This window comes from Pristis pectinata, chromosome 9 (assembly GCF_009764475.1).
Source record: "Pristis pectinata isolate sPriPec2 chromosome 9, sPriPec2.1.pri, whole genome shotgun sequence".
NCBI lineage: Eukaryota > Metazoa > Chordata > Chondrichthyes > Rhinopristiformes > Pristidae > Pristis > Pristis pectinata.
This window is the reverse complement of record NC_067413.1, coordinates 45,623,727-45,643,767: the sequence shown is the minus strand read 5'-3', so window position 1 is coordinate 45,643,767 and position 20,041 is coordinate 45,623,727. Positions and strand designations below refer to the sequence as shown.

At 43.8% G+C, this 20,041-nt stretch overlaps 1 protein-coding gene across 1 annotated transcript in view; it reads right to left on the bottom strand.

The window, feature by feature from the left end:
- Positions 1–20,041, bottom strand: part of dok6 (docking protein 6) — a 369,202-nt gene that overhangs the window by 179,691 nt on the left and 169,470 nt on the right. Inside the window, exon 2 of the mRNA XM_052024026.1 lies at positions 2,448–2,555. Coding sequence (XP_051879986.1) covers positions 2,448–2,555 — 108 coding nt within the window. The remainder of the gene's footprint in view (positions 1–2,447; positions 2,556–20,041) is intronic.

Sequence of the window (20,041 nt, the reverse complement as noted above, 5' to 3'; positions counted from 1 at the left end):
CTCTGATTCTGATTCTCTTTTGGGTCTGTAAACCTTAGAAGCATGAAGCCCTCCCGTGGGCGAGTGCTCGGGATTCGGAACTCATGATCTGTAAGGGTGGTGGAAACAAAATTACTCTGTGCTTTCCTCATGGGATCAGATCAGCATTCAATGGAGAGTCCTTTCTAGGGCTATGGGGCAAAAGTAGGGAATGGGACCGATTGGATTGTTCTGCTGGGAGCCAGCAGAGACTAGATGGGTGAATAACCTTCATCCATGCCACAATTCTAAGATTTTATTGCTGTTTTACTTACCCCGTACCTTCCACTGCACGGGCCCTAAAACTTTGGAATTCACTCCCTGAATCTCTTCCCCTTTCTATCCTTAATTGCCCTTCAAAACTACCCATTTTGTATAAACTGTCCTATGATTTCCCTTCACGCCAGCTGTCAAATTTTGTTTCAAACCATTCTGTCAAGAGCCTTCAAGTTGCTTTATTGCTTCACCATGCTAAAGGCACTATAATAATGCAAGTTGGTGGTGTTGTTGTCGATGGGATCCTTAAAGGAGCAGCCACCAACCACTGTTTACAAAGGCAAGTCGATTATAAACAAGAGCAGAAGATCTCCCAACCTCAGGTTAAAACCATAAATTGTGACTGGCTGCGACTTACCCACTCTCAGTCATGCCTGACCTCCCTGCCTCCCGAAGATTATTAAAAAAAAACTATAAAAACTGATTTCCTTGGGTGATTCTTATGCAATTATCTGTTGCCAATGTTCAGTGAGGATAATACTGTGGGGTCTATTAATGTAAAAGCAGAGTGCTTTATTCTCACGAGAATGAATACTAATAACTTCCTGCAGCAATCTCGATTTAAAATTTAGATTTTATATATGTAAATTGGATTAAGCTCATTCCAATCCATGAAAAAAAATGATAATGTTAATGCCAAAATTAATTCCTAACTTCAACCTCACTGTAAAGATACAAAATACGTAATTTAATATAGAATTTTTATAAATGGGACTAGTTCTGAATGTGATGGAAAATGAAGCACAGGCAGTGCCTAAACATTTTCTACTCTCCTTTTTCCATTTCTCCTGTTATTTCTCTCCTTTTTCTTCAAGATGTATTTAAAATTCAGTAATAACTGGTTAGTCATTGAACAATGTGCTGCAGCAGTGCATTCTTTCTGCTAATGGCTTGGAATGTGCATCTGTAGTTGGAGTTAATAGCAGCTTCAGCCACAGATAATGATGAGCCTACAACCACTGGAACTTTGAAGAATAATGATGATCCCAGCAAGTCTGGCAAGGTTGGTGCCAAGAGGTTATTAACAGAGTAGCACAACATGGAAAAAGGCCAACTGTCCCACCACACCCACGCCAAGCAGTGGGCATCCATCCGTATTAATCCCATCTTCCAGAACTTGGTTTGTAGCCTTTAATATCCTGGCAATTCAATTGCTCATCTGGACTCCTCTTTAATGCTGTCTGTGAGTCTGCTTCCACCATTCCATCTGACAGTGCATTCTGGGTACTCACTACTCTTTGGGTGCGAAAGGTCCCCCTCAAATCCCCTCTAAGTTTATTACCCCTTACTCTACATCTATTAGCTCTGTTTGTAGGGCCTAGTCTCAGGATAAATGATAGGTCACTTAGGACAATGATGAAGAGAAATTTCTTTATGCAAAAGGTTGTAATCCTCTTAAATTCTCTACTTCAGAAGACTAGAGGTTCAATCACTAAGCAGGTTCAATGATAGGGTATTGATGGATCTTTTTATAATGTTAAGTTTTTTTTAAAGATTGGATTGGGTAGGAACGTGAACTTGAGACACCAGATCAACCACAGACTCATTGAAAGGCAGCAGAAGGGCAAGGGACCGGCAGGTCTATTCCTACTTCTTATGCTGGTAAGCAATGGATGCCTCTTGGTCACTCATACTCAAGATTGCTGATGGTGCAGTTCCAACCACAACCTTCTGAGGAATGTGTGCTGTATGAACAACTAAACCGTAACGTCCACACTACTAAACTCCAATGGAAGGTCTTGCTATTACTCGACACCAGCAATCCCATCCCCAACTCAGAAAGCCATAGAAATGAAGGCCTTTTTTCCTAATAATTCACAACATACAAACACAAATGGCATTTCCTTTTACAATAAGCTGTTGGGTAAAATTCAACAAATTTAAATGTCAAATAAAAGGGTGTATAATAAATAGACAAATTCATATGTCAATTTAAAATATGTAGGGAAAAATGGTGTTAAAACCACCTGCATCCAAAGCAAAATCAATTATTCTTACCACAGGACCAAAGTGAGTTTCATTCCAATGTGAACTGTCATCCCAACCACCCTCCACCATTTCTCCCTCTCTCTCACCGAACTTCAGAAATGATGAATGAAGTGGGTGGATTACAGTTACCATTAATATTTTCTATCACAGCCAAGAATATTTACCTTGTGGAAGTTCCGGAAAAATGCTGCCTTTTCATCAGGAAATTTCTCTAATCTTCTTGGGCCTTTGCTGGAGGCTTTCTTAAACACCAACCAACACCTTCTATACATCTGTTAGAACAGTAAACAGAAGCCTTATTAGTCTACTGTCAAGATATTAGAATTAGAATACAATGAAAATAAATTTGTTCAAAATGACGGTAAAGCCCAGAGGTTACTCTATACTTATTTTTCCTGCAACCAGCATCACAAACAATGCATTATCAAAAGTATATTTTTAACTTCGTGCTACAATAGCCAAAACATCTGTTACACAACATTCTGTTCTTTCTTGAAGATGCGATCCATACTGGAAAATCATTCCACAAATGCAATGTGAAATCTTCCAACCCCTTGTCCAATTAGCCATTCTCCAAGTATCAGACTCTACAGGGAGTTTTAACCACTTCCCTACTCAAGCTGTAGAAGATTGAAGTGGGGATTAAATTTTTAAAAATCAGAAACCCAACCCATCCTCCCACTCTGCCATCTCAAGACTGCAACTGCTTCTGGTTTAATTGGAGTGGATTTAGGGGCCTACTCTCTGCACTCATCATTAATTTAAATTTACTATCATGAACACAGACCACTGGCCGAATAGATTTAAAGGTTGCAGACCAATTTTTTCCCCAGAGCGCTTGATAACTGGCTGTTGAATTCAAATCCTGTTAAATTCAGCAGGAATTCTGTAACTGCCTCCTGTTTTCCCTCTAAACCTGGACAGTTTTAGCCCTTTTATTTGTGATTAATTGTACAGATATCTTCTGAGCACAATGGAAACAATGGCTTGTTTTTTATCCTTATTGTCACATCCAAGATACCAGCTCAGAACAACAGAAGGTGGCCTTAAAGAGGAAATGCACACTTGGTTCTTCAAAGGGCAATCCACAATGTACCATGATATTATAGCAATATCACATCCCTGGCCATGACCAGTCACTCTTGCTCACCAAATTAACCAATCACCCCTTTCGCACCCTCTTCCCGGTGGCACTGCCATATTCTTGTACTCTTAATTCTAACTCTCTTGGTTATTCAGTTATTATCACTTTAGCATTTCTTTTTGGACTACTGCAGATTGCAGTACAATTTTTGTACCATTCTGCTGTTTTGTGCTCGTCATTGCATTTATTATTACCATGTACTCTGTTTACTCTGTGAGCTTCATGCTAACAAGGAATTTCATTGCACCCTGGTGTATATGACAATAAACTGATCTAATCTGTCAATTGGACCACAGGCATGATACCGTCAAATCCAATCAGTCCTTACACAACACCCTTCATCAGGAGGAAAAACCTGGTGTTCTTTTCCTCTTATTGGTACTGGGTCCACTTTAACTTCCCTCCTCCAAACAGTTACAATGAGTGAACGACAAATCTAAAGCAGAACTCCAACATTTTCAAGGACATTTCCTTGGTTACACCTCAAAACTGTGCCAGAGTTCACTTTCAGAATCACAAATGTTGACAATGGACCTGGGATCAATTCTCAGGTCCTTTTGTTCTGTGTGGCTATTGACCTTGATAATGACCCAAAAGGCATCAGCTAAGCAAATCTATTAACCACACAGCAGTTATAATTGCACTGCTTATTCAGTTAAAATTAGTTCACAGATTTAAAGAACCATTTAGGACAAGACTGTGTATTGTAGAACTGGCTATGAGATTTTGACAATTGATTAAGGGAACTGGTGAGAAAGTAACCTTTGTGAAACAGCCCATTGTTGAATCAAAGTGAAGGTATTGATGTTCATTTTTTCAATTCTGCTGTCAATCGAAGACTGAAAGAGCTAATTTCTAACAAATAGGGAGTGCAAACATTCAAGCTGTTCTCAATTTGTTGCAAAAAGATCGTTAGTGCCAGTGGTCATATTTTTCAGTACTTCGGGCAACATTAGTTAGAAGCTGGTGCAAAACAGTATAAATTGGCAGCTACTGTTCCCATTCAAAACTAACCTATTGGTGAATCTGTATTCTGTCATGCATAACCTTTCTGTCTGACACTGCTGAATCAATACCAACCTATCCCTTCTAATGCAAGTTTACATTTGGCCTTTTTAATCGGTTTAAATAGCAACTGACAGTAACCTGATCACTTCCCAGCGGGATCCAGAGCTTGTCCATTACAGTTAATGAATATTCAATTATTACAGCTAATAAACAAGTTTCCCGGATGCCAAAGAAAGATAAATATCATTTGTTGCATAAAGCCGTCAGCATGTTGTGACAAAAGCTTTAATGCACAACTTGGCATTTCGATAATTGCTTCAGGCTAATATACCTTCTCAGCAATGCTCCTCAGTGCTATGCTTGACCTTCAGTTTGATATGTAAACATTACATTGCCTCGGGGGTGGCCAGTACTACACATTAATGTGGAATGGAAAGCAGTCTGAAACAAAAGACTTGCAGACATGTCACCTCACTAGTGTGAAATGGTGCAGTCAGTGTGCTGAACTGAAATAATGCCTAACCCCTAAGTGAAGCTGAGGGCAGTGTTGTCTTCGTCATTTGGATATAATAACTTAAAAGGACAAGCACAAACAGCCAGACAATCCTGCATCATAAAACAATGGGGCTGTTGGATTGAGCTCACCTCTGGCTAGCAGTTCTGGCACATCCAACCACCTGCCTTATTGCTGAATTCGCCACCAGGTCCAACAGTGAAGCACAAACATCCTTAGCTAAGGGTTTGAGTGCAGCTTACATCCAAATCCTCAGCATTCTCGCAGCTATAACTGGCATTAGGAGATTGACCCCATTCATTTGAATAGAATCACCAAACTTGGTTACAAAATAATGCAGGTAAGTAGTTTACTTACTTTTATGTTACTTTGCTTTACCTTTATATTTTAATTAATTTCTAACAGTGTAAATTATTTTTAAGTAGACATTTTAAAATATTTTTAATAAAGTTATTTAGACATATTTGAACTGAATCTTAATGTTATCAACCTGTTCATAGGCCATCTGGGCAGTTTGGAGCCAAACTTTAGGATCTGCCATCCGAGGCTTAGTTATTGCTTGTTGCAATATTGCAGGATGACTTATGGAATCCAGGCCTATGGGTTGATGAATCCAAAGGAGCTGCAGACAGTCAGTGCGTCGATGTGGAAAGTACAGGATGGATAATAGGGAGGTGTGAGTGTGGCTGTCAAGCCACTGTGCTCTCTGTCTCTGCTGAGAGAATGCCAAACTGTTGAAGGTGCCACCTCTCAGGTGAGACGTTGAACGTACGCTGCATGTCCTCTTGGGGGTCTGAGAAAGATTACACAGCATATCTTTAAGAAAAGCATAGGAATTAACCCCCGTATGCTGGCCAATATTTGTTCCTCAATCAACATAACTAAAGGAAAAGATCATTCACCATCAGGGACCTCCACCATCTGGGCCATGCCCTCTTCTCGATGCTACCATCAGGCAGGAGGTACAGGAGCCTGAAGACTCACACCTCAAGATTCAACAACAACTTCTTCCCCACTGCCATCAGGTTCTTGAACCGACCTGAAGAAACCTAACACTACTTTGGACTGTTCTTTTTCTCTCTCTCTCACTAGTGTCATTATGTTTCTTTGGTTGTTTATCTTGTACATGTGCAAGTTATGTATAAATTATGTTAATTTAAGTTTATGTTAACTTATGTTTGTCCTTGTCTTGTAATATACTGTGCTGCTGCTGCAACAAGCTGATTTTCATTGCATTTATACTCTGTGTATGTATGCCTGTGACAACAATAAACTTGAACATGATCTAATCATTATCACTATTCACAAATAGGAGGCCACATCTCCTGTATTGCAATAATGGTTACACTTTAAAAATACATCATCAGCAGTCATGCATTTTTCAGTCCTCTGATACCATAAAAGTGTTCTATTAATTTGTTTTTCTTTTAACTAATATTCCATGCAAGTTCACTGTCAGTTACTATCAAATGCAACAGCCTATGCAAAAATACCACCAAAAAATGTAAGATAATTTATTTACCAAATAATGTTCTTAAATTAGAATAGTGATTTTCATCTCAGGTTAGGTGCTGAAAGTGAAATAAAGATAGGTAAGTCAATACTGGTTTAAGGTGAAGAGGAAGAAAGACATATAGAAAAGTAAGAAATGTTTTTGAAGACCATAAGACATAGGAGCAGAATTAGGCCATTCGGTCCATCAAGTCTGCTCCACCATTCGATCACAGCTGATTTATTATTCCCTCTCAACCCCATTCTCCTGTCCCATAAACTTTGGCAGCCCTACTAATCAAGAACCTTTTATTCTGAGGCTGTGCCCTCCGGTCCTAGACTCTCCCACTACTGGAAATATCCTCTCCACCTCCACTCTATCCAAGCCTTTCGATATTCAGATCCCCCCTCATCCTTCTAAACTCCAGCAAGTGCAGGCCCAGAGCCATCAAATGCTCCTCAAATGTTAACTTTGTAGCGGTTGCTACCGCGGAATAAAACAAGACTCTACTCGGAGGATTGCCAAACAGAACTGGTTTATTTTCCCGCCTTGCGCGGGCCCTTTAAGGGAGAATGTTCCCGCCCAAAACAACCGGCAATGACGTAAGTCCTACGTCATCGGGACTTTCCCGTGCGCGGGTTCTCCCCGTCGCTCGGAAAGACGAGGCCCGCCGCCATCTTGGGCCTCGTCGCTCCAACGCCACGCGACCCGACTGCCGAGCCGGTTCACCCGACTAGACGGTGAGTCGCCACACAACCACCCCCAGAACCGGCGATACAGTCCCCAAGGTCCGTGGGCTGTGCCAGCTGCTGCTTAGGGGGGCGGCCTCTGCGTCGCGGCGTGGCAACCTCGACAGGCTGTTGCAGATCCAAATGGGCTGGTTTGAGGCGCTCCGCCGTGAAAACCTGTTCCCTGCCTCCAATGTCCAAAATAGAAGTGGATCCGTTATTCCGTATGACTTGGAACGGTCCCTCATATGGTCGTTGCAATGGCGCCCGAGGTGTGCCCCTGCGAACGAAAACAAACTTACAGTCCCATAGTTCCTTGGGCTGGCAGGATGGGGCTTGACCGTGCCGTGAGGTGGGAATCGGGGCCAAGGCGCCAAGCTTCTCACGCAGTCTTTGTAGGACTGCTGGGGGTTGTTCCCCTTGGTCTCGAAGGGCAGGTATGAAATCCCCGGGAAAACTAGTGGCGCCCCGTATACAAGCTCAGCTGACGAAGTGCGGAGGTCTTCTTTGGGGGCAGTGTGTATGCCGAGCAGGACCCAAGGCAGCTCGTCAACCCAGTTAGGACCCTTCAGGCGGGCCATCAAGGCCGATTTCAGATGGCAATGAAAACGTTCCACCAACCCGTTTGATTGAGGATGGTAGGCCGTGGTGGTGTGCAGCTGCGTCCCTAGCAGGTTCGCTAATGCAGTCCAGAGACTGGAAGTGAATTGGGTGCCTCTGTCTGAAGTGATGTGGGCCGGAACGCCAAAACGTGAGACCCAAGTTGTGAGCAGCGCCCGGGCACAGGAATCAGTTGTGATGTCAGTCAGGAGGGTTGCCTCAGGCCACCTCGTGAACCGGTTCACGATGGTAAGGAGGTACTGGGCTCCTCTTGAAACCGGCAGAGGGCCCACGAGGTAGACGTGTATGTGGTCGAACCTCCTACGGGTAGGCTCGAGCTGCTGTGGTGGGACCTTGGTGTGTCGTTGGATTTTTGACATCTGGCAGTGCGGACAAGTCCTGGCCCACTCACTGACTTGTTTGCACAGGCTATGCCAGACAAACTTGCAGGCGACCAGTAGATCTGATGGACGGGTGCGCCAACCCATGTACCGAGTCAAAAACGCGTCTCCGCCAGGCTGCAGGGACTATAGGGCGGGGCTGACCAGTCGCAACGTCACAAAGTAGGGTCCGCTGACCTGGACCAACCAAGAAATCTCGGAGCTGCAGACCCGAGACTGCGGTTCTGTAGCTGGGCAGTTCATCGTTGGCTTGCTGTGCGTCAGCTAGGGCCGTGTAGTCGACACCCAAGGATAGGTTATGGATGGTTGGTCTGGAAAGTGCATCAGCAACGACATTATCCTTTCCGGAGACATGTTGGATGTCAGTTGTGAACTCAGAAATGTAGGATAAATGTCTCTGCTGACGAGCTGACCAGATATCGGAGACTTTGGAGAAGGCAAAGGACAGAGGCTTATGATCGGTAAAAGCGGTGAAAGGCCTGCCTTCTAGAAAGTATCGGAAATGCCAGACCGCCAGATACAGCGCTAGAAGTTCCCGATCAAAATCGTTGTACTTCAGTTCGGGCGGTCTAAGGTGCTTGCTGAAAAATGCCAAGGGTTGCCAGCGGCCTTCGAATAGCTGTTCCAGTACCCCACCCACCGTGGTGTTGGACGCGTCTACTGTGAGGGCAGTCGGGACGTCAGTCCTGGGGTGTACCAGCATCGTGGCGTCTGCCAGGGCATCTTTGGCCTTAACGAAAGCAGCCGCAGCCTCGTCAGTCCAGGTGATGTCCTTGCCCTTACCAGCCAGCAGCGAGAACAGAGGGCGCATGATACGGGCTGCTGCAGGGATGAAACGATGGTAGAAGTTGACCATCCCAAGGAATTCCTGTAGGTCTTTGACTGTGTCGGGGCGGGCAAAATGGCGGATAGCATCCACCTTGGCAGGTAGGGGTGTTGCCCCGTCGCTGGTGATTTTGTGGCCGAGGAAATCGATAGAGTCAAGTCCGAATTGGCACTTGGACGGGTTGATCGTGAGGCTGAAATCGCGGAGGCGGGAATACAGTTGGCGGAGGTGGGAAAGGTGTTCCTGGCGGTTACGGCTGGCGATCAGTATGTCGTCCAAGTAAATGAACACGAAGTCCAAGTCTCGGCCTACCGCGTCCATCAGCCGCTGGAAGGTCTGCGCGGCGTTCTTAAGGCCGAACGGCATTCGAAGGAATTCGAACAGGCCGAATGGGGTGATAATCGCAGTTTTGGGGAGGTCATCCGGATGGACCGGGATTTGGTGGTATCCCCTAACGAGGTCCACTTTGGAAAAGATGCGGGCCCCGTGTAAGTTCACTGCGAAGTCCTGGATGTGAGGGTTGGGATAGCGGTCTGGGGTGGTGGCGTCATTCAGCCTGCGGTAGTCGCCGCAGGGCCTCCACCCTCCGGTGGCTTTGGGGACCATGTGCAGGGGGGAGGCCCAGGGGCTGTCTGCCCTGCAAACAATCCCCAGCTCCTCCATGTGACGGAACTCTTCCTTTGCCAGGCGGAGCTTGTCTGGAGGTAATCGTCGTGCTCGGGCATGAAGGGGTGGACCTGTGGTAATGATGTGGTGTCGTACCCCGTGTGTGGGCCTAGAATTTGTAAACGAAGGTGCCAAAATCGACGGGAATTCGGCTAGGAGCTTGGCGAAATCATCGCCAGAAAGGGAAATGGAGTCCAGGCGCGGGGCTGGTGGGCTGATTTCTCCCAGGGGATAGGTCCGGAGAGTGCTAGAGTGGACTAACCGCTTCCTTCGCAGGTCGACTAACAGGTTGTGGGCCCGAAGGAAATCGGCTCCCAGGAGTGGTCGGGCGACGGTGGCAAGGGTAAAGGTCCAGGTAAAACGGCTGCCGCCAAAGTGTAATTGAAGCGTACGGGTGCCGAAAGACCGTATCGTTGTACCGTTGGCGGCATTGAGTAGAGGACCTGGTGGCCTGTCACGAGTGTCGCGGCCTGTCGGGGGCAAAATACTGACCTCCGCTCCAGTATCAACGAGGAAACGACATCCAGATTTCTTGTCCTGAATGAAGAGGAGGCTCTGTCGGCGGCCAGCCGCCGTAGCCATCAGCGGCGGCTGGCCCTGGCGTTTCCCTGAAACTTGCAGGGTGGGTGGCATCGACGGGCCTCCGCACCCCACCTCTGATGGTAGAAGCACAGCTGGTCACCCGTGTTGTCGTTTGCGTTCCTGGGGCGTGGCTGCTCGGCTGCTGGGGCCGGACGAGGCGGGCGTTGGGCTTGTGGCCTGGTGATTTGACTGACGGACGAACCAACAAGTGGATGTCATCGGGGAGCTGTTCGAGGAAGGCCTGTTCGAACATCAGGCATGGCTTGTGTCCCTCGGCCAATGCCAGCATCTCATTCATTAGGGCGGATGGGGATCTGTCCCCCAGGCCATCCAGATGAAGCAGGCGGGTGGTGGGCTCACGACGGGAGAGGCCGAAGGTCCGGATCAAAAGGTCTTTGAAAGCCGGGTACTTATCTCCCTCCGGAGGCGACTGGATGAAGTCTCCGACCTGGGCAGCTGTCTCCTGGTCCAGAGAGCTAACCACATGGTAGTACTTCGTGGAGTCGGAGGTGATCTGCCGAAGGTGGAATTGCGCTTCGGCCTGGTCAAACCAGACGCTGGGCCGAAGTGTCCAAAAGGTGGGCAGCTTGAGGACCACTGCATTGGCTGCTGCGCTGTCGTCCATTTCGCGGGTCCAAAAGCCGTTTGGACCATCGGGGTCACCAATGTAGCGGTTGCTACCGCGGAATAAAACAAGACTCTACTCGGAGGATTGCCAAACAGAACTGGTTTATTTTCCCGCCTTGCGCGGGCCCTTTAAGGGAGAATGTTCCCGCCCAAAACAACTGGCAATGACGTAAGTCCTACGTCATCAGGACTTTCCCGTGCGCGGGTTCTCCCCATCGCTTGGAAAGACGAGGCCTGCCGCCATTTTGGGCCTCGTTGCTCCGACTCCGCGCGACCCGACTGCCGAGCCGGTTCGCCCGACTAGACGGTGAGTTGCCACAACTTCTTCATTCCCGTGATCATTCTCGTAAACCTCCTCTGGACCCTCTCCAATGTCAGCATTAATTCCTTAAATATGGGGCCAAAAATTGTTCACAATACTCCAAATGTAGTCTGACCAACACCTTTTAAAGCCTTTCTTTTATATTCTAGTCCTCTCGAAATGAATGTGGACATTGTGTTTGCCTTCCTTACTACCGACTCAACCTGCAAGTAAATTTTAGGGAATCCTGCTCTAGGACTCCCAAATCCCTTTGCACCTCTGATTTCTGAATTCTCTCCCCATTTAGAAAATAGTCTACGCCTAAATTCTGAAATATTTTAAATGGCAGCTAAAATTTGAGAAGTGGGAATCCTCACCTGTTACTCATTTTTAGAGTGAGTGGTCATTTGACGGTAACTTACCATAACAATACAAAAAGTACTTAGATGAAATGAAGGGTGAATTGCATGTGCTGTGCAGTTATCATGATATCACACTATCCAATATATTCAAGGGGTGTATCAGAGGCAATCTGTTGGTTCTTCCAAGCTAACGTTATCTCCCATCACCCTCTAATGGGCAGGAGGAAGGCACAGGGCATTATTACTTCAACTCACATACAACCTTTACTTGGAAACTTTTTAATGATCCTTCATTGAAGTAACACCAAAATCCTTAAACTCCCAGGACAGACAGTCCCCATGTTACTTAAGGATTCCACTCCTGAGAAATGTCCGTAAGCTGATTCTCTGTAAATCGGAAATACCTGTTTATTATATTTATCTATATTGTATCATTCTACGTACAGTTCAGTTACTATAATTCTTTCATTTCATTGAATATTCATGCTAATACTACCCATAATTAAACTAATAGAATATATACTGTATCCAGTCAGTAATAAATGCCACAAAATATTTTATCATTATTACTGTCTTGAAAAATGCTTTAAAATTGTATGGGAGAATTTGCGTAAAGTCGGATTTCCATAAATCAGGTCATCCATAATCTGGGGAGCACCTGTACAGTGTGACTACCTTCAGGGAACCACTCATGCCCTCATGGATTCATGGGGATGGGTAACACATGCCTGAGTTGCCAGTGAGGCCCACCTTGCCCAGAATGGAGCAGCAGAACAGACTGGGCTGTGACTTTTGTCCAGCACAATGGTACATTCCTCGCCCCGGAGCCAGTCTTTAGTATTTGCTGGTCGCTTGGCTCTCCCCATAAGTCCAATGTGAGAAGATTACAGAGGCAGAACAGTAGATGTAAGGGGAAAAAAAATAATCCTCTTAGTTTAAAATGGACTGACCCAGAAACTCCAGGGAACCCATGACAGATTTCTGGATGGGCAGAGCAGTGAAGTACCAATGACCACTTTGGTCCTCTGCCTCTGTCCCTGCTGAAAACTTGTATAACACCAGAGGCAAGTGACCAGGCAGCAGACCAAGAATATGCTGGAGGATGGGCTCAACGGAATGGCAGCCATAGACCTCGCGCAGTGGCTTAGTCGGAGAGGGATGAAGAGAGCTCAAGGGGGTGACTTCGATTGACATTGCTTGTTTGAAGTAAAGGGTGGGGAGATCAGGTCAGCATTGCTGTTTGTAGAGGGGTGAGTTGTCTATCATTTTGAGGAGCGGACTGGGGAAATGGATCAGGATAAGCATGTGGCCGGTCAAGTTGTGGGGAGGAGACAAGATTTTGGATTTTCAGTAGGGGGAAAGGCTGGAGATGGGGCAGGGTGTTGGGTCAGTGCAGCGTAAGGGGTGGGAGTCTCAGCAATGGTGAAAGCATTCACAGACCTGGCAGGTTCCCTTGTCCAGCAAGACTGCTCTGTCCCGGGACAGATGCCTCCAGGAAGACAGGGTCCAAGTTCCCCTCTAATGACCCCCTCTAGAGACAGTGTGCACCCATGCAGAAAGCACCTAGTCAAAATTCCAGAGTGGCACAAAATGACTTGGAAACAGTCACATAAAGCTGACATTACACAATTCAATTTCTAGCTGTTAATACCAGAGGGACTTCCAGCTCTTAACTCTGAAATCCATCCCCCACCAACAGCTCTGCAGCAGGAAGGCTGGATGAAAGGAAACTGCAGCACTCCTTGCACCCTACACTGAGAAGGCACAGAGTTGCAAAACAAATCATATGACATATTCCTGGGACAGACCTCTGTACACATTGCATTAAAGATTTTGTACAGCCAAGTGGCAAATGCATAAAAGTAGGAGAGGCAAGTAAGGAGCGATGCAAAAACTCCTAAAGAATCCACATCCTATGCTCATGAGAAATGGAACAGCAAGGTTAGTCCTTTGTAATCCTGCTCACAACTCACTGTAGCCCTGCCGACCGTGCACTGTAATTCTTCCTACCGTAACTGCAATCCTGCTTATCGTGCAGTGTAGTACTATCATTTCAATCTCAAAACACACATAATAAAAGCTCAAGTGCATTAAATCACCTCCGTGGTACCAGTGAGAAACATGCACACTGACATTCTCTTAATAACTAAGAACACAGATTAAACATTGCACTGTCTCTATTGAAATAATTTTATATTAACATATGAATTAGGAATACTGTTTCATTGTATTTTAAGATATCTATATTCTACCAATTTTATGAATCACTCTCAATGTGGACCATTGCCTGCTCTAGGCTGTGCGCTGATCCTTTCATTTCTCTGTTCTGTTATATAAATCACTGGGCCAGACAGTGCTGATGGCTAATACATCCACAGAGTACCACCAGCTACCTACACTGTGTGTGGCAGCATGCTCCCAACTTTCATTCCTCCTCATTGCAGTGCAGAAGCTGAAGATGCCTTAATGATCAAATGCCTGTGTACACATTGGTCACCAGAGTCCAAGGGCATCCCTTGAGTTGCTGAACTGATGCACAGGATATCTTTTGTATCTGGCCCCTGAGCTTTATGCTGGCACATTGAGTGTAACTCTGTTCATTTAAATAAGTCACTGCATTAACTTAACAGGTAAGCTTAGTTATTTTATTTTTATATACTTTTCCTTATTCACTCTATATTCATTTTTAAAAATTAACAGCAGTTTTATATCAGTTTAAATAAGTCTATTACTTTTTATAATAATTTTTATTTTTAATTATATATTTTTCAACAGTTTCCAAATTTCTCTGATCATCAGTGACATTTGCAGTGTAAAAGCCTCTGACAGCATAGTCTATCAGAAGGCTATCAGGACCTTCCAAGCACACTCTTCCTCACAATAGGACAGCAGTGATGCCAGGCACATACTTGGGAAGCATTACGGAGGTTACTTAAATGTATAATTAATATTTAATGTCATGTAGTAGTTTAAGCAATGTATTTTCTTTTTAAGTAAAAATCACTGGTCTACCAATCTTTGGGAAAATGACCGTCAGTACAGTTTCTTGTCGTAGAATGTCTGGGATTTGATTTGAAAGTTCAGTACTTCCATTTGGGATTTGCTGTGATCCTTTTCTTTAGTCCCATCCATGTCTCCATCATTGTCCTGTGCATGGACCAATGAGCTGACTGCCCATGACAGTGATCAATTGGGCATATAATAGGACTTGTCCTGTCTTTGATCATTCTCACTGGTCTGGGTGGAGGAGGATGCTTTCCTAAGATGAATATTCCTAGCAGTTAAACAACATAAGTGGGAAGATACTAAATTAGCCTGGACTACACAGTAAAAAAGTGAAACTGTGAGTGCACCTCTGGCACACACTTTCTGTTAAAGGTTTGGGGGCAGGGCAAAGGGGTGTAAAGATGCTGTCCATGTTCTATCTATATTGACCCATATCAAATGAAGAGAGATAAAAGGAAAATCTGACCGGTCTTTGGGGTCTGTTACTGTAGGCCTGGTTGCTCCCCTTGATTTCCCCCCTTTGACAGCTGCCTTTCATATCCAATGCACCGCAAAGACATATAGTAGCCCAACATCATGATTTAGTATACACCAGTACTTGTGGATCCAGGAAATCTACCAGCACTCCACCTCACTCGACTATTCCCAAATCTTTTATGGTTCGATAACATTTTCTGACATTTAATATTCAGCTATATTTAAGAGCTTTAAGGAGATTTGTTTGGATTGATAACACATTCTGATTAATTCCAGAGGACAGACAGAAGTTACCAAATAAAACTTCAGTCCATGATATTCTGGATGCAATTGAGTCTCCCTCAATCCCTTTCCCTTCGTAACATGGTCTCAACAACCAGAAGTAGTGTGTCACCTGAAGTCCTTGCAGGTATTTCAGTGAAATGGCCAAAAAATTTTTTTCATTTCCCCTTTTGTGAAGAATAATTAGTTCCCATTTTGTACATTTAACATTTAAATTTAAAATGTCAAGTTAATTAATTATTGATGATGAGACTAAGTAGCCATGATCTGTAGCCATGGAAACGGTCACTGCAGCACGAAGTTCCTTGGAGCAGTCCCAGTGCATTGTAAGAGCTGTCCTGGTAGCTTCACTCTTCCCCCTTAAACCTGCCAATTCTTCCATTTTCAAAACTATATCCTTGAATGCACACTTCCCAAATATTCATTTATGTTGAACTCGATCTGGCCTGATCCTTGTGCTCTCCCCCAACACTATTGCTGTGGCCACATCTTTGGCAGCCCTACAACTACATTCATGGATACTAATGGTATACAGCAAAACTCCAAAAATCGCTATCCACTGATGGCATATATATTACTGGCAGTGACTCCATGAACACTCATTGTGACAACATTTTGGGTGGAGACTGACATTCCTCATCAAAGACTCTCACTAGGCTAGCACCCAAATATCAAGCCTTTCCAAAAGGGTCAAGGGTCAGATAAATGACACCCTCACAGCAGTGCTGGCAGCTGTACATTCCTGCTTTGAAGGTCTAACAAAAATATCCTCCTCCACCCAGACCAATGAGAAGGATCAAAGACAATATAAGTCCTACTATATGCGATATTGATCTTTGCAATGGGACAATGACATGCACAGGACAATGGCAGAGACCTGGATGAGACTGAAGAGGAGGATCACAGAAAATCCCAAAAAGGAAGCTCTGAACTTCCAAATCAAATCCCAGTCAAGCTGGGACTGTTTTCCCTGGAGCAAAGAGGGCTGAGGGATAACCGTATAGAAGTTCATAAAATCACGAGGGGCATAGATAAGATGGATGATCATAGACCTTTTCCCAGGGTAGGGGAGTCTAAAACTAGAGGGCACAGGCTTAAGGTGATAGGAGAATGATTGAGAACAGCTTCGATCCCATTGTTATAAGACTATTGAAAGGTTCCCTAGTATGATAAGATGGACTCTTGACCTCACAATCTACTTCGTTATGGCCTTGCATCTTTTCGTCTGCCTGCACTGCACTTTCTCTGTGACTGTAATGCTTTATTCTGCATTCTGTTATTGTTTTGCCTTGTACTACTTCAATGCACTGTTGTGATGAAATGACCTGTATGGATGGCATGCAAAACAAGTTTTTCACTGTACCTCGGTACATGTGACAGTAATAAATCAATTCAATGAGGGGCAAGTTTTTTCCACACAAAGGGTAGGGGGTAGATGGAACGAGCTGCCAGAGGAAATGGTAGAGGCGGGTATAATTACAACTTTTAAAGGACATTTGGATAAGTTCATGGATAAGGAAGGTTTAGAGAGATATGGGCCAAATGCAGGCAAATGGGACCAACTCAGAAAGGCATCTTAGTCAACATGGACGAGTTGGGCTGTATAACTCTATGACATCTGATGGTCTAAGATATGACAAAGGCAAAGAAATTTATGCACTGGTAGTTCTGTCCTGTGTTCTACTCAACAAGCAGCACAAGGCTACTATGCAGGCAGATGATCTACACAAAAAGTCAGAAGGCTAGAGAGTTCCACGCTACCACATGACATTATGAAAAATTTAAAGGCCCTGTAAAAGGCTGCTAGCAACAGCAGAATCAGCAGAATAGCATTCTCTATGAAGAGCGGGTTCAGTCAATGCATTAAAAAAAATTGATATGTCAAACTGAGAAAGAAGAAAAAGATAATGATGCTTATGTCAAAGAAGAAGTCTGGCAGGAAATCCAACCAGACAGATGAGGAGATCGTCCTCCTAATGAATCCCAAGGAACAACTGGTCTGAAGATAGGCCAGATACTAAAATTGAAAAACAATATTCAAACCATGAATGATCCTGATACACGTGTAAGTTATGTATAATTTCTATTAATTTAATATGTTAAATTATGTTTGTCCTTGTCTTGTAATGTACTGTGCTGCTGCTGCAAAAAGCTACTTTTCATGGCATTTATACCCTGTGTATGTATGCCTATTGGCAACAATAAACCTGAGACTTGATTGATTGAAATAAAGTGTTGCACCTGTGCTTAACCAATAGAGCAAATCAGAATCCGGCAGTGACTTTCGGCCACATCTGTCTCAGAGTGCACTGTCTGGGAATTTTTCCTCTGCTCTCTGGCTTTTGCAAATGTTAGGATAATCAGATGGATGGATTCAGTTTTTCAAAAATGAATGTACTCCAAAATCTTGTCAACCAGTTGTTCATTTATTTTGACTAGCTTGCTCCAGTATTATGCAAAATACTGCAGTTGTGATTCTCTTGAATTTTCTTCTTATAATTTCTCATGTGGTTATTTCTAAATCAGTGTAGAAAGCCTCAAGTAGATCATCATTGTGTAAAAAAATGCATTATTAAGTCTGTTTCTGAAAGTGGTAAAAACGAATTATGATCCTTTAGCACTTTTTTTTAAAGTAACAAAAATGTCCTAAAGCCTGGAACAAATAAAAACCGATGTTGAGCCACAAGTGTAGAATTTCAGCAAGATGACTCTAAGCCTGACTTCAAGGATGAGTCTTAAAGACAGAAGGGGAAATAGAGGTGGGGATGTGCAGGAAGGAAATTTCAGGGAGTAGGGGCTTGTTAGTTGAAGGCATGGCCAACAATGGTAGAGTGATTAAATATGGAAGTGACTGAGAGGCTAGAATTGAAGGAGCATAGACATCTTGGTGTGTTAAATGGCTGGAGGAGATCACTGAGATGGGAAATGGGAAGATCATGAAAGGAGCTGAAAGTAAAGATGAGAATTTTACAGTTCAGGCATTTCTTGAGTGGGAGCTGATGTGGGTCAGCAAGCTCAGGGGAGAAGGCTGAACAGTACTTGGTATGAATTAGGATGCATACAGAGAATTACAGATGAACTCATATTTACAGACAATTCAGCAAGCGAGGCCAGCCACATATCCATTCATGTATATGGCAGGAACAGAGGCAGGGATGAGAGTTTCAGAAGAAAACTGCTTGAGGTAGAGGTGGAGTCAGGTAATATTACCGAGGTGAAAATAGGCAGTCTTGGAGATGGCACAGATATGCTTGAGATCGATGAATATCGATTGCAGATCAATAACCACATTAGCTTACAGCCTTAGCTTCTTTTTATTTCCATTCCTCCTGGTTACTTATTAACCCACTAAATTATTTATAGAATTCCTTAAAAAATCCATGCCTGCTGTAAATCAGAACTGTTCAGTTTCAGAGGGTGCACGATGGCCTGCAGTAAAATTGTTGTAGCAATGCTTAATATTATATTAAAAAGTAAAGAAATCCACTGGTGCTCTTGATGAATAACAAGCTTACGTTATAGTGTTTTAACATATTTTTTACAGAAGTGTTCAGAAATTCTCCCGGAGTGTCACAGCATTACAAAGAAAATAAAGAGCATAAAGGAAAAACTTCATTCAGGTTATCAAAGTCTCACAAGGTAATTTACAGAGAATGAATTACTTCTGAAGTGCAGTCATAGTTATAATGTTGGAAAGGTGGCAACCAATTTGTACATAGCAGGGAAGCACACACTGCATTGTGTTAGTGGTCAGATAATCTCTCTTTGTGATGTTGGTTGAGAGATAATTATCACCAGGTGTACTTCCTCTGCTCTTCATTGAATAATGTGCCTTTTACATCTGCTGAGTGGGCAAGTGGGATTTTAGTTTGATGAATCATCTAAAAGATGGCAGGTTCAAAAGTGCAGCCTTCACTCGCTAAAGCATTGATCTAGATTTTGTGCCCAAGTCAATGGGGATTTGAGTCCATAGTTCAGGACCATAATAGGTACAACAAAGGACTTCTGTCATGCTCCTGCGTTATCTATTCCAATGTCCATTTTTTAAAAATGAAGACTCTTTTGACATTATTAGTAATAATCTTGAGTTGTTGTCAAAGTGTTGGTGCACATTCATGTTCACCCTCCCCACTCCATGCTTCAGTTGATTATTAATATCGCTAATGTGGAAACCTGCTGTCGCAGATTCATACCCAAATTGATCTTACTTTGTCAGGAAAGCTCTATGTCAGATTTGACTATCTCCTTGTATGTAGAGAGAAAGATTAATGAAGGAATATCTTGTGGTATTATAGTTCTGCAGAGATTCTGTCAAAATAAATACCCCCCCACCCAATCTTCATATCTCCAGGGTTTGGTAAACCTATTTGGAATTCCTGAAAGTTTGCTAACTTCTAGATTTAAAGAGAAACAAAATCAATGTTGTGATAGTTACAATAGTGCTTGGCACAAACAATACAGAGCTACCCAAGCATATTACATACAATCTGGTGACATAAATGTGAATAGTTTCGAGAGAGCTGAAGTATACTGGAGTCAGATTTGATAAGGATGAGTTATTCCATCCATCTGTTACAATGTTGCCTGCATTCCAATCACATGCTTCCTGGAAAATATCTTGGAAAAATATTTACACCTCAACTCTTTGGCACTTCCCCTGTCGCAAACCTCTCCCCTCCCTCCCCCCCCACCAAAGCTGAGGGATGCACCAACAGAAATGATGAGAGATTTCTGAATTACAA